Source organism: Microcebus murinus, chromosome 2, assembly GCF_040939455.1.
Source record: "Microcebus murinus isolate Inina chromosome 2, M.murinus_Inina_mat1.0, whole genome shotgun sequence".
Lineage (NCBI taxonomy): Eukaryota > Metazoa > Chordata > Mammalia > Primates > Cheirogaleidae > Microcebus > Microcebus murinus.
Window position 1 is genome coordinate 108,772,527 of NC_134105.1, and position 13,441 is coordinate 108,785,967.

Genomic DNA, 13,441 nt, shown 5'->3' on the forward strand with positions numbered 1-13,441 from the left:
ATAGTCCCAGAACTTTACCCAGGAGATAGTACACATTCAGTAATTTTCATTGGAATGACTGAAAAAAAGAATATGTGAAAGAGAAAACATGTTGACTTGACTGTCCTACCACTGTTCTGTGCGCTCCCGGGCCACACTGTCTGGCCACACACCAGGTGAGTCACCCACAGGGGAACACTGGTGAGAGGTGAAAACATAGGTTTCTTATTGTCTGCTCTAGTTGGAGGAAGGGCAGCTGGGAGTGATGACGGGCAGAGACATCTGTGTTTTAGAACAGAGAATTTGCACAAGGAGTAAGAGAAGGCAGGAAAGATCAGGCAGCAGAAAGAAAGTAAAATACTACAGAGAGAATAATGACAATTTTTAACCCAGGTCCCAATAATTCTGGTTTAAACAGAGAGAATCCTCCCAAACATTTTAAAGGCAAACTTCTTCTGCTTCCTCTTTCCCTTCCTCTTCCCCTCCTCTGCTTCCTCTTCTTCTAATTTCCCTAAGGGCTAAGAACTTTGAACTTCACATTTTAGCTAATGAGAAGTAATTGACACTGGAGGAGGGGAAGATTGGAAGGGCTTGTTATAAACAGATTTGCATTCTAGAGGAAACACATGTCTAGTATTTAGTCATTGCTCAAAACTAATGTCATCCCCATCCAATTTGCACCAATAACACATTGATGATGATTTGGTCACTTGGTTCCTTTGAATAAGCACCTAAGCATGAGAACCCTGGTACAGTGAAGGCATCACCCAAAAGGAGACACTATCATTCATCACAGGCTGCCAGACCCGAGCTTCCCTACAGGCAATGCCTCAACCACTAAGGCTACAGTATACCACATAGGGATATTGGGTGCATCTTGTTCCTTTTTGGTGCACTCCCACAGATGAACTCTTTTCTTCTTTAGGACCGTCAGCTTGAGGATGTAATTATTCAGTCCATGTGCCTTAGGAAGGGTTGGGATAAAATGCTTCCTCCTGCCCATTATTCCTCTGGCTATTTTAAGGGGTACCTACAAGGAGGTGCAGAGAGCATGTTTCTCTATCAAGATTCCCAAGCCCTGACATTCCAATAAAAAAGTGGTTGACGTAGAACCAACCAGAGCCATAGACATTCTTTGAAATCTGCGGGAGTGTTTCACTCCCTGCAGGAAAATAATTCAAGGACACACCAAGCTTTGAAGCAATATGATTTATTCTCTTTTCCTCTGCCATTAACAACCCAATTGATGAGTTGTTCTCCATCCTTGGGATCCCACGGTTGGGACAGGAGGTCTCACACCCCTCTCAACGGTAGAATAGGAGCACAGCTGCCTCAGTTATCTCCCGGCTGTTGCTGTAACCAAAGTGAGTTCCATATCCATTCCAATCAAAGGCAGAGAAATCCCCACACTGGCGGGGATTGCCCTCTGGGAAGAACCCTCCTCCGCCGATGCAGTGCTGGGAAAGAGGGAGAGGAAGAGACAGAGATGAGAGATCTGCTGGTGAGGCCACTGACAGCCTAACGGCCAAGTCCAGGTCAGTCTTTGGTCCTCAAGAGACTCACCATTGGCAGCGTTGATCTTTTCCTCCCATGAAAACCTCTATAACTTTAGCTTTAGTGACCTCATTGTCTGCTCCTTATTGTCCTCCAACTTTTCTGAACACTCATTCCAGGATTCCCTGGTGGGACTCTTCCTTCATGAATTCCTTAAGTGTTTCTTCTCACTACAGGACACCTCTCCCTGTCCCTTATAGATTGCATGACCACATTGGCTTCAGTTACTAACAATTCACTATGACAGGCAAATTTCTATTTCCTGTGCAGATATTCCTTGTGGGGAAGAGTTTGAAATCCAACCCGTTCGTCTACACAAGAATCTCAAGCTCATATGACTAAAACACAGTTAAATATTCCTAATGGACCACAAACTGCTCACCATCCAGACATTCTGACTTAGTAAATGACACTCATTCAACCAAACGAAAACCATGATGTTGTTCTGGTCTTTTTCTCTTCCCATCTTCTGTATTCAACCGGTATTCAATGTAAACACTTTAGAAATCATCAATATGGATTGTTCATACTCGCAGGCACATGGTGGGGTAGCCTCAATGAGGTTTCTAGAAGGTGATTCCAGGACCTTCCTGGAAACTCCCAACACACTGTGTAGCTATGCAAGCCCAGGCCAGGGTTGGGCAGGACCTGTTTTCTCTGAAAGCTAAACCGCAGATGAAGAAGGGCAAGGAATCTCGGCTTCAAAGGCTTCCACAGAATGTTCCCGCATGGAAGCCTCACCCCAGCTGCAAGAGACTGAGTGCTTTATCCCATGGCTGAGCATCCAGCAGCGGCTCTTGTGAAGCCTCTGCCCTTGATTTCAGTCCTCAGAGGTACGGGATGTCTGTACCTGGTCAAAGCGTCCCGCAGCTCTGCCCCTGAAACCCAACAATGACCAAGAGAAAGTCACACTCCCACACACATACACACTCACACCACACTCATACCGCACCCAACACACATACCAACGCACAGTGACAAACTCAGCCTTACAGCCCCTTTGGTCCCCACAAAGACTCACATGCTGAGGGTGACATCCAGTGACCTTCATTCCAGCACACAAGGCATTGGCTGCTGTGTCGACATTGAATACCCTGAACTGGACAAATCCCACAGTGAATTCCCCTGAAAACAAGAGACAGGAAACAGCATTCAAGGAAGATGCTAGAAATAGCCTTCTTTACTCCAGCCCAGAGATTCTCTATGCTGAAGCTCAGGCTACAGCCCAACTCTCCAGCCACACTGCTGGAGCTCAGCTCCTATGAGGGCAACGATGGTGCATCCTGGCCCCAAACGTCCCATCAGGGACATCTTCCCAGCCCAGGGACCAGGAGCTGGTCCTCAGGGAGGGCTTCTCGTCTGCCTGAGGCTTGTGAAGAGAAATTCAGCTATGCAGGATGATCACACTGAACACTTCCAAGTGCAGGGTTGCAGCCGTTAGGAGGCAGATTCACTCTGTTATTTGTCACATTTTTCTTACTCTTTTTTATTTTAAAATCCCAAATGTCAATGATAACAGCTTTAAACTTTATAGCACAGGCTCAGCCTCTGTGAAAGATACTATACCGCCAACTTTAGATTCACACAAAATAAACTAACGGTTACTCCTCACAAATGAAAAAAGAAAAAAGTCCTCCCCGTTTTGTTCGTTGTCCTGCCCTGTGTACATGAACCTGGCCTGGTCCCAACAAGTTCCTGAGGGGCTGACAGTGGGGTTGTCATGAGTAAAGAGTCTGGAGCCAAATTTCCTCAGTGCAGATGCGAGCTCCCCTGTGTACGTGCCCTGTGATCTCAGCAAGTTCCCCAACCTCTCAGTGCGTCTGTTTCCTGCAATGAGGTTGATGACAGCTCAGCCCGGGTGAGGCCGTCTAGCAGACCGAATGGAACTAACTACACGGGTCACATCCCTAGAAGAGAACCGGGCCGTGGTAACTGATTAATAACCGCTACCTGTCCCAACTGAATGAATCCAATCAAAACTGAAACTCTTCCTACCAAGAGTTCAGAGGAGCATTAAAGACTCACTCTGGCCAAGAGGAGAGTAATAAGATGCCGTTTTCTGCTCATTCCCAAAATCATAGACCACAGGGAAAGCCGGGCCGTTGTCCCTCAAACATGTTCCTTCTCCATATTTCACAGGGTATCGCTGTGAAGAACAAAAAAGTTACTGAGGAGGCACAGTAGCTTTGTCCTTACCAAGCATTCCCTCCCAGGATGCTGCCATTCGCTGAGGGCAAACAATGCCTTCTAAGTAACTGAGATTATCTCAGAGTCATTCAGAAGAGTCTTTCCCTTTTCTTGCTGCTTATCACTCGGAAGCTGTGCTTCCAACAGGCCAGACCATGTCATTCTCCTCACAATCTATCTCTCTCTCTCTCTCTCTCTCTCTCTTTCTCTCTCTTTCTCTCTCTCTTTCTCTCTCTTTCTCTCTCTCTCTCTCTCTCTCTCTCTCTCTCTCTCTCTCTCTCTCTCTCTCTCTCTCTCTTCCCACTGCCTTCTGACCCAAATATCATCTGCCTTAGGTTTTTTCTCTTGCCTGGCTCAGAAGTCCTGAGAGAAGCAGGACAGAAGCCACCAGGAATCAAGGACACCATAACATGGGAGATGGTCCCACTGATGACGACTCATGCCCAACCTCAGACACTTGATTCCCCACAAACCCATAAAACCAGCCCCGGCCAGTCACCCTGTGTACCTGGTAGAGGCCAAACAGATTATGTCCCAGTCGGGGGAAGAAGCCACTTTCAGTGTGGTACCTCAGCAGGGAGCTGTTACTCCAGTGTTTCAAGGGGGACTTGTTGGGCACATGCCAGATGCTCAAGTCCTGGGCCTGGATGTCGTAGTAGCCAGGGTTCTGCACAGCAACACACACTGAGCCTCACGGGGCCAGGGGGTCCCACGAGATAAAGGCCCACACGTGCAGCACTCAGCTGAGCTGACAGCCCTGGGCTCTGGGGGTGGGGCAGGTGGTCGCCTGTGCTGAGATACGCCCACTACCAGCAGGTGAGGACTCCCCACCACCCACGTCCCTAACTGCCTTGTGGGGAGGAAATAGGGATTCAAGATGTATAAGTATTTCCTTCCTCTTCTCCAGCCTTGTTTCCATGTTCCCACCTTTCCACCCTCCCTCCTGCATGCTGTGGCCACACACACTCACTCCTCACCCTTTCCCAGTGCGTGGGAAGTGCCACCAACCTTGTAGTCGTCACTCGTGGCCGCCTCTGCAGACCCAAAGGTGTTGTAGTTGGCCCAGTTGTTGTCCCCCTCTGGGTAGTCTTCTCTGTTGCCCTGCTGACTGGACCAGCGATCGCCCACCGTGCACTTCCCATACATGTTGTTCTCGTGCACGCTGGCCACCAGGGTCCAGCCGCCACCCTTTGTGGTCATGTCACAGAAGGTCTGGTAGACGACACCATCCTCGGTGCGGAGGAAATACACGCCATCTGCAGACAGAACCAGCCAGAGCCTGTCTGAGAGCTCACGGCCATCTCAGCCCCACGACCACAGAGGCCCGAGGAACCAGACACACGGCCTAAAGCCTCCTCCCTGGGTCCTGCCACTAAGTGTTCCCGGGGGGCCTGGAATCTCCCAGAGCTCAGAAGATCACCTTCCTGAGACTGAGGCAGAACACAGAGTCAACAAAACTCCCAGTGGCCAGTGTCATTCCTCTCAGGTTAAACATAGAATGTTTATGACTCTGCAACTCCACTGCTAGGTTTATATGCAAAAGAATTGGGGAAAGGGACTCAAGCAGATGCTAGTGCAGCAGTGTTCATTGCAGCATGAGTGACAAGAATCAAAGGGAGAAACAACCTGAATATTTATCAACATATGAACAAACAAAATGCAGGGTGTATATATGTGTGTGTGTGTGTTTGCTTACATGTATATAGACACAGTGGATAAAAAGCAATGACATATCCATGCTACAACATGGATAGATCTTGAAAACCTTTGCTGAGTGAAATAAGCCAGACACAAAGAGACAAATATCACATGACTCTACTTATATGAGGTAACTGGAAAAGCCAAATCCATAGAGACAGAACGCAGAATAGCAGCTACCAGGGGCTGGGGGAGAGGACAATGTGGAGTTGTTGCTGAGTGGGTACAGAGGTGATAAACAATTGCAGAGATGGATAGTGGTGATGGTTGCACAAGCTTGTACAGGTAATTACTGCCCATAAATTTTACGTTTAAAATTAAAGTGGCAAATTTTACCCAATATGCAATATATATATATATATATATATTTTTTACTACAAGTTTTTCTTAGCTTCAAAAAGAAAAACCTCCTAGAGGACAAAACTCTGATTGCCCTGAGCGGGCTCTGTTTAAATGTCTCATCACTCACCACCTGTGCTGGGGTTCTCGGCTTTGATTTCCTTGCAGCTTCTGAGCAGAGATGAGGACGCAGAAGAGCTGGACTCATGCTCAAAGGAAGTATTAGCCTCTAGAGAAAATCAGAGTTTTATTCTCACTTCTGATTTGTCTGAAAACCCATCGTCTCTTGTCACTAGTCCCAAATAATTCCCCCTCTTGGTAGCAGAGCCTCACTACCAGGGTGGTAAGGCCCAGAGATACCCAGTGTCATATTCATTCAGCCCATTGGACCCAACACCCAGCACAGGCTTCATGCATGCCTCCCTCCACATGACCTCACCCCGTGTCCGGCCCTGCCCTAAGCACTGGGCAGTCAAACAAATTCAACATTCCCCCAAGAGCTTGCCCTGAGAGGGAGTTTTTGATAGGTCAACAAAAAAATTATATTGAGAAGAATGAATAATAAAGACAGACAAGGTCAGGTGCAAAGGCTCACAACTTTAATCCTACCACTCTGGGAGGCTGAAGTTCGAGTATCAATTGAGGCTAGGCATTCAACACCAGCCTGAGCAAGAATGAGACCCTCTCTCTATAAAAAAGTAGAAAAATCAGCGAGGTATGGTGGTGCACACCTGGAGTCTCACCTACCTAAGATGCTGAGGCACGAAGATCACTGGAGCCTGGCAGTATAAGGTTGCAGTGAGCCTGGATGATGGCACTGCATTCTAGCTTGGGTGACAGAGCAAGATCGTGTCTCAAAAAAAAAACAAAACAAAAACAGATAGACAGGCTCAGGAGAGCAAAAGAAAGACGCTGAGGGGAGAATGCAGAATGGAAAGGACAGACTGGAGAAAGGGCAGCTGTTTGGGAGTACAAGGGGGCAAGGCAAGGATTGTCTCATGTCTTAGGGACAGGTGTCCTCCTTAGTTTGCACTGAGAGAATAAACATGATTCATCAGTAGGAAGAAAAAGAGACTTCAAGGCAGGGAGGATAGCATGTCCCAGAGCTTGGAAAGGAGAAAAAAAGCATAATTCAGCCTGCTGAAGAAATATAAGTAGCTCAATGTGGCTGAAACACAGGATGTGAGGTAGGGAGCAGAGGTAAGACTATGGCGAAGAAACTGGCAGAAACACAGAATGAAGAATCTTATATGCTAATACTGAGGCTAAAGAATCCACAAACTATTCTAAATATCTAGAGGAATGACAATAACTGCAGGCTTAGAGGTCAGAGGTATTCAGTTGTAAGTAACTCAGTGTCTACTAGTTGAGTGTCCTTGGAATTTTACTTAACATATCTGAGCCCCAGTTTCCACATGCCTAAAACAAAGCTAATGAGATGTTTCTGGGAAGATGAAGTGAGAAGATATTTAGAAACAGCCTTTACTTATGTCAAAAGGAATAAATAACAGTGAAGACAAATACACATTTTAAAATGTCATTGTTACTTCTGGTAAAGAAAGGAAGACTGCGAAAAGAATTTTCTCTGGGCAAAAAGCAGAAAGTGCAATTCCCATGGCAATCCCATGGCCAAGGCCACAGATGTGGGGAGTGGCTGGGAGCAGCCCCATTCTCACCAGAGCCCCTTCAGGGCCACACAGGGACACAGAGCTGGACCCAGGACATGCCTCGGGCAGCACCGTCACAGCTACAGGCCAGATTCCTCCCACAAGAGGCCAGAAATCAGCACTTTGCCTACATCCAAGTCAACCTCTGTGCATCTCAGAGCCATCCCCTGTGGCCCAGGAGAGACCAGCATCCTGGGAACCACCCAGCTGGTTTTGTTCCTCTTGAACACTAGAACTCAGTGGAGGAACCTCAGCCCTGAGAGAGGTGACTCACTTTCACTCCGCCCTCTGGTGGCCACAATGAGGAACAGCAGGAAGCCAAGTTGGTTCATTGTAACCTAAAGAAAACAAGATGAAGGTCACTCTTGTCAGGGTCCATTTTTTCACAGCTGTTGTCCTGGTTCTTTGGCTCCTTCCTTGGACAAATCACAAGCAGGGCTGGTGACACAGAGCCATGACAGACACTTAGCACTTCCACACAGCAGCTTCTATTGCAGGCTTTTCAGCATAGAAGTAGAAGCAAAAGTCCGTTTCCTGAGGGGAAACAGGTCTGTCTCCCCAAGTTGAGGAGACACTGGGGTTTTGCCACGCTTCTGCTTTTATGGCTATGCCTTCTGATATGCTAAATGGTGGGTGGAATATTCATTATTTCCCTGTGAGAGGAGGGGCATTCTTAGACCTAAGGGCCCTCCCCAATGTTATCCTTACAGGGTAACTTCCAGGAGTTGCCATGACATTTGTAAACTGCCATGGTGCTGGCGGGTGTGATTTTTACTATGTCAATGGGGAAAAGGTCACTTTGGGTCATGAGCTCCTACGTTCTGCACGTGCTCCTGGACACGGAAACTCCCCAACCACAAATTCCTGCAGATGTGGCTTAGGTTCTACATGCCCATTGGCCTCCTCATTTCTGCCTTCCTTGCCTTTTCCTGGGATTACTGTGGCCCACCTGCACCTGTCCCTAACAACTGTCTTCACTACATTTTTCTCTACATCCCTGCTCCCACCCCTGTCCGATCCTACAAAGATCCCAAAGCCCCTTGCCTTTGCTTTCAATTCCACACATCTCTGGGACCAAGAGCAGACCTGAGATGAAACCAGGATTACCCACTCACAGACATGTGAGAATCTCAGCTGAGCTCCCTCCAGCACAGGAAGCTGCCTCCTCCCTCACAGCAGCCAGGAGCTCAGAGTCAGCTGCCAGCTGTGTGGAGCTTTCTCTGCAGAGGCCCCTGATGTGGGTGATGCGCTGGGCCCTTTATGGAGAAAGCCCAGCGGGGCCTGGCCCAGGCCGCCAGCCCACCCTCCCCTGGCACGATGCCCGGTGCAGGTGAGGACTGAGGGCAGGTGCTTTACACAGTGATAACTCATGCAATTAGCAGGCTCTAAAGGACAAATCTTAAAGGTCACCTGCTAGCCTACTGGTGTTGTTCCCAGATTTGGTGACTTCAGGGACCTCTGTATTTTCCAAAAGGAAAATAGATGAAGAGACTAACTAGAATTGCCATGGAGTTTTTGTTTGTGTCTTCCTTTCTTGCAAAAATCAATTTTAAATTAAATATCTACAATAATCATCATTTCATACAGAAAGGACCTTTTATCAGCAAAATAGGAAAATGATCATTTCACAAGAAATATAAACCATTAGATTGAATATACACAGTTTCACAGAAAGACTCACCACTTCGTCCTTAATTTTTCCCATTTTTCCACAAACTAGTGAAAATTTGCTACAGAGTACATTTGAGACTAAATCAAATGAGTCAGTCAAATGATGTTTCAAACCTCCTGTATCATTCCCATCCTGATGTCATCCTTCACTTCTTAAACTCTCCCTCAGCCATAATAGAATTGATCAGGTCCTCCTCAGTGACGACATATATTACCATGTAATGTCATTATAGCACTAATAATATTGCAGTTCTTAGGAAAATACTGTGAATCTCTTTTTTGTGAAGCTAATAGTTTCTACCTTTGTAGGCTCATAGTACTGGTTTACAAAAAATACTCAGATGTATTTATAGACCAAAATGAAATAGCACCCAAGAAGAAAAGCTCCAAAGAAAATGTATACTTAGTTTAGTACTTTCTTTTTCTGATCTTAAGATGCATTTTTTTCATATTTTATCAGCTTTACCATCATTATGCATCTCTTCATTAGTGGTACATAAGTCCTGGAACAACCTACAATTGACAGTATCTAATAGCCAAAATTGTGAATCTATTCAAATACCATGGACATTCCACCTTCTAACCATCATCATCCCATAATCAGTGATTCTGTCCCGGAATTCTACCTCCCACTTCCTTCTGAACCTGTTTCCAAACCATCTCCTCCAAATCCCATGGCCATTGACATTTGTTCAATTCATGTCTAAATCAGTTTGGACAGTTTCAACTTTGATTAATAGAAAGCCCATCTCAAAGTGACTTAAACAAAAAGGAAAACCTCATGAAAAACCTCCAGCAGGAGCAAAACTTACAGAAGAGAGAGCCGGCTCAGGGCTGGGGGAACTCAGCAGCTTCCCGATGTCTGAAGGACCTAGGCTCTTTCAGCCTCTCTACCTTGGCTTCCTCCTGTGTCTGAGGACAAGATGGTTATTGGTGTTCCTGGCACCACTTACAAGACAAGGGAGAAGAGGGATCATCTCTTTCTGTGGCTCCTTTTTCAGAGAGAGCAAGCTTTGCTCACAGACCTCCTGTACACTTTTCCTCTTGCCTCATTGGCCAGGGAAGATCACGTGCTGTGCTAGTTTGCTTGGCTGCCATAACAAAATACCACACGCTGGGTGGCTTAGACAACAGAAATTTGCTTTCTCACAGTTTTGGAGGCTAGAAGTCCAAGATCTACATGTTAGCAGGGCTGGTGTCTTCTGAGGTCTCTCTCCTGGGCTTACAGATCGCCATGTCCTCTCTGTGTCCCCACGTGGTCTTTTCTATGTGCTCATTCGAGGTGGATTGTTCACACGTCTGAAAGCAATGAAGAGCCCGTTGCTATTGATCAGTGCAATTGTATGAACGCCTGGCACTTGCCCTCTCCGCCTTTCTCTTGCCCCCTCTGGGCCTTATGTGTGTTTTACATCTACTTCCTTGATCGTGAATCTTCCGTGAGAGGAATTAAAAGGATAACTATAGAACCAGCAAGGAATTTTACAGGGTTGACAGTGAAAAGATCTGGAGGAAAGAGAGAGAAGTGCTAGAAGATATCAATTGCAGCCAGTTGGTATATCCAATACTCCGCAGCCTAATTTGGTATCGGGGAGCGTGTCAGAGTTTGAGGCTAGGTCGTCGCTAGTGACAAGCTGGAAACTGTTAGGAGGTGCAGGCGGCGGGTTGGAGGGGGGTTCATGAATCCAGAAAATGCAATACGCCATTACAAGCAATTGTCTACCCTTTGTAAGATCATAAAACAAAGGGATAGAGTATTGCATTTTCTGGATTTAGATTCAGCATCAATGGCCAGTCCATGTCAAAATAATTCCAAGTGTACCAGAGGCATAAAACAAAAACAAACCTCACAGACCATGGGTGCACTGAGACACAACTGTGTGGAAGAAACCCCTCCCCCACCATCTCACTGCAGCTCAGCACCTGCATCTCCAAGTCACTTGGTTTTGTTTTACTGTTTAAAACAAAGAAAGCCTCATTGTAAAAATGAGCACATATACTGAAAAGGATTTAAGACTTAAATATACAGTTTAATGAATTACAAAAAGGCAAATATCTGTATCATTATCATCCTGGTCAATAAATAAAACTTTGCCAGCACCCCAGAAGCTTCCCATATGTTCCATCCACATCACAAACCTCTCCCTTTCCCCTAAAGTAATCACTAACCTTATGGTAATCATCTCTTCCTTGTGCCGTGTGACATTGTTTTAAGTCTTACAGATTTATAAAACATCTTGGTATCCAGTAGACCAAACCCTCCTACTTTGTTCTTCTTCAAGAGTATCTCAGTCATTCTTGGCCTTTTGCCTCTATACAAAATTTATAAATCTATTTAAATCATACACACACACACACACACAAACCACTTGGAATTATATTCAATACATAGATCATTTTGGAAAGCACTGATGCCTTTAAAATATTGCTTGTAGCATATTTCCCCATTTATTTGGGTATTCATTGTTTTCTCATAATTATATCTTATAGCTTTTCCATAGGGATTATGTGCATCTTTTATTGTATTTATTCCTAAGTATTTGACATTTTTATGTTATCATAAATGCTATCTTTTTAAATTTCATTTTCTAATGCTTTGATGCTTCTATATAGAAAGAAACTGATTTTGGCCTGTAACCCTACTTTGGAAGGCCAAGGCATGAGTATCACTATAGGCCAGGGGTTGAGGACCAGCCTGAACTACATAGTGAGACCCAATCTCTACAAAAATTAAGAAAAATGTTATCCAGGTGTGTGACACACAGCTGTAGTCCGAGCTAGTTGGGAGGCTGAAGCAGGATTGCTTGAGCTATATCACTCCACTGTACTCTAGAGCCTGAGTGACAAAACAGAACCCTGTCTCTAAGAGGGAGGGAGGAAGGAAGGAAGGAAGGAAAGAAGGAAGGAAGGAAGGAAGGAAGGAAGGAAGGAAGGAAGGAAGGAAGGAAGGAAGGAAGGAAGGAAGGAAGGAAGGAAGGAAGGAAAGAAGGAAGGAATTCCCTTCTTATACTAGTTTTCATCATGATTGAATGTTCAAAATATTTGTGAATGATATTTTATCATGAATGTATGTCAAATGGTATCTGTCATCGTTTTACATCTATCAATATGATAGATGTATTCTTTCTATCCTATTGTTATTCAAGAGAGTTACATTCATTGATTTTCTAATGTTTTGGTTTTTCTTTTCTTGACTTGTTTTTTTGTTGTTGTTGTTTTAAAGACACTCTGACTCTGTTGCCTGGCTAGCTCACTGCAGCCTCCAACTGCTGGGCTCCAGGGATCCTCCTGCCTCAGCCTGACAAGTAGCTAGCACTACAGGTATGCACCACCATGCCCTGCTAATTATCTTATTTGTTGTAGAGATTGGGTCAGGCTCTTGCTTAGGCTCATCTGAAACTCGTGTCCTCTAGTTATCCAAGTGATCCTCCCGCCTTGGCCTCCCAAAGTACTGGCATTACAGGAGTGAGCCCCCACACCCAGTCTGAGTTTCTAATGTTCAAGCAAACTTGCATCTTGGAATAAACTCAACTTGGCAATCAGAGATTCTTTTACATATATATATGTGTGTGTGTATATATGTCATATATATATGTATAAAGCTTGATAGTATTTTACAGAGAAACTGGGCTTCTGTATTCATGTGTAAGAATTGTCTGTTATTTTCCTTTCTCATACTCTTTTGTGAGATTTCGCTATGGCCGTTATGCTAGCTTTATAAAGTGAGTATGTAACAGGCTCTATTTGAATAAATTTGAAGTTACTTCTTAAAATGTTTCTTTGAACTCCTAGAACCTGAACTTTACCTATGGTAAGCTTCTCAATCTTTGATTGTAAAGAGAGCTCCTGTTAACTCTTGACTACACTCAACATTCCTGGCCCCCAAAATAGGGAGGATTTTCCACACCAAGCAATTCTCCAATAAAGGTAGATATAGGCATGGTGCCCTACAATTTAACTCAATTCTGACAATTCTACCTGGAGACAGAAGAGACCCTGCAGGGTAAGGGATCAGAACCACATGACTGTTCCTCCATTCCTCATGCCAGCCACAAGTCTAGGTCTTCCATACGTTCACCGACCAGCTATACATGGGAGGTTCCCAGAATCCCCTTCTCGGGGTCGGTGAGTTCCTAGAATGGCTCACAGAACTCAGGGAAACCAATGCAAACTCATTCAGGTTGGCAGGAGGCTCATTGTACCCTAGCACAGGTCCTCAGACTGCATTTTGAATCACTTATCTGGTACAAACTCCTCCTGATGCTTCACTACCTGCTCCATCATTCCAGTCCCAGTGTCATTCCCAGGCTCCTGAGCAAAAACGATACACACAACTCTCCTCCCTCACC

At 45.4% G+C, this 13,441-nt stretch overlaps 1 protein-coding gene across 4 annotated transcripts in view; it reads right to left on the minus strand.

Annotated features, from left to right (window-relative positions):
• Positions 1-1,173: 1,173 nt before the first annotated feature.
• LOC109730183 (intelectin-1-like) overlaps positions 1,174-13,441 on the minus strand; it is a 31,361-nt gene continuing 19,093 nt past the window's right edge. The window contains exons 1-8 of one of the 4 annotated variants that reach the window (XM_076000297.1): positions 9,562-9,676; positions 7,699-7,762; positions 5,888-5,986; positions 4,729-4,976; positions 4,229-4,387; positions 3,559-3,679; positions 2,555-2,658; positions 1,174-1,436 (exon numbers count right to left, since the gene is read on the minus strand). In XM_076000297.1, coding sequence (XP_075856412.1) covers positions 1,284-1,436; positions 2,555-2,658; positions 3,559-3,679; positions 4,229-4,387; positions 4,729-4,976; positions 5,888-5,986; positions 7,699-7,762; positions 9,562-9,582 — 969 coding nt within the window. In that variant the 5' untranslated portion in view covers positions 9,583-9,676 and the 3' untranslated portion in view covers positions 1,174-1,283. Of the gene's footprint in view, positions 1,437-2,554; positions 2,659-3,558; positions 3,680-4,228; positions 4,388-4,728; positions 4,977-5,887; positions 5,987-7,698; positions 7,763-9,396; positions 9,469-9,510; positions 9,677-13,441 lie in introns of those variants that run through there. The other 3 variants (XM_076000298.1, XM_076000299.1, XM_076000294.1) reach the window with 3 other exon arrangements.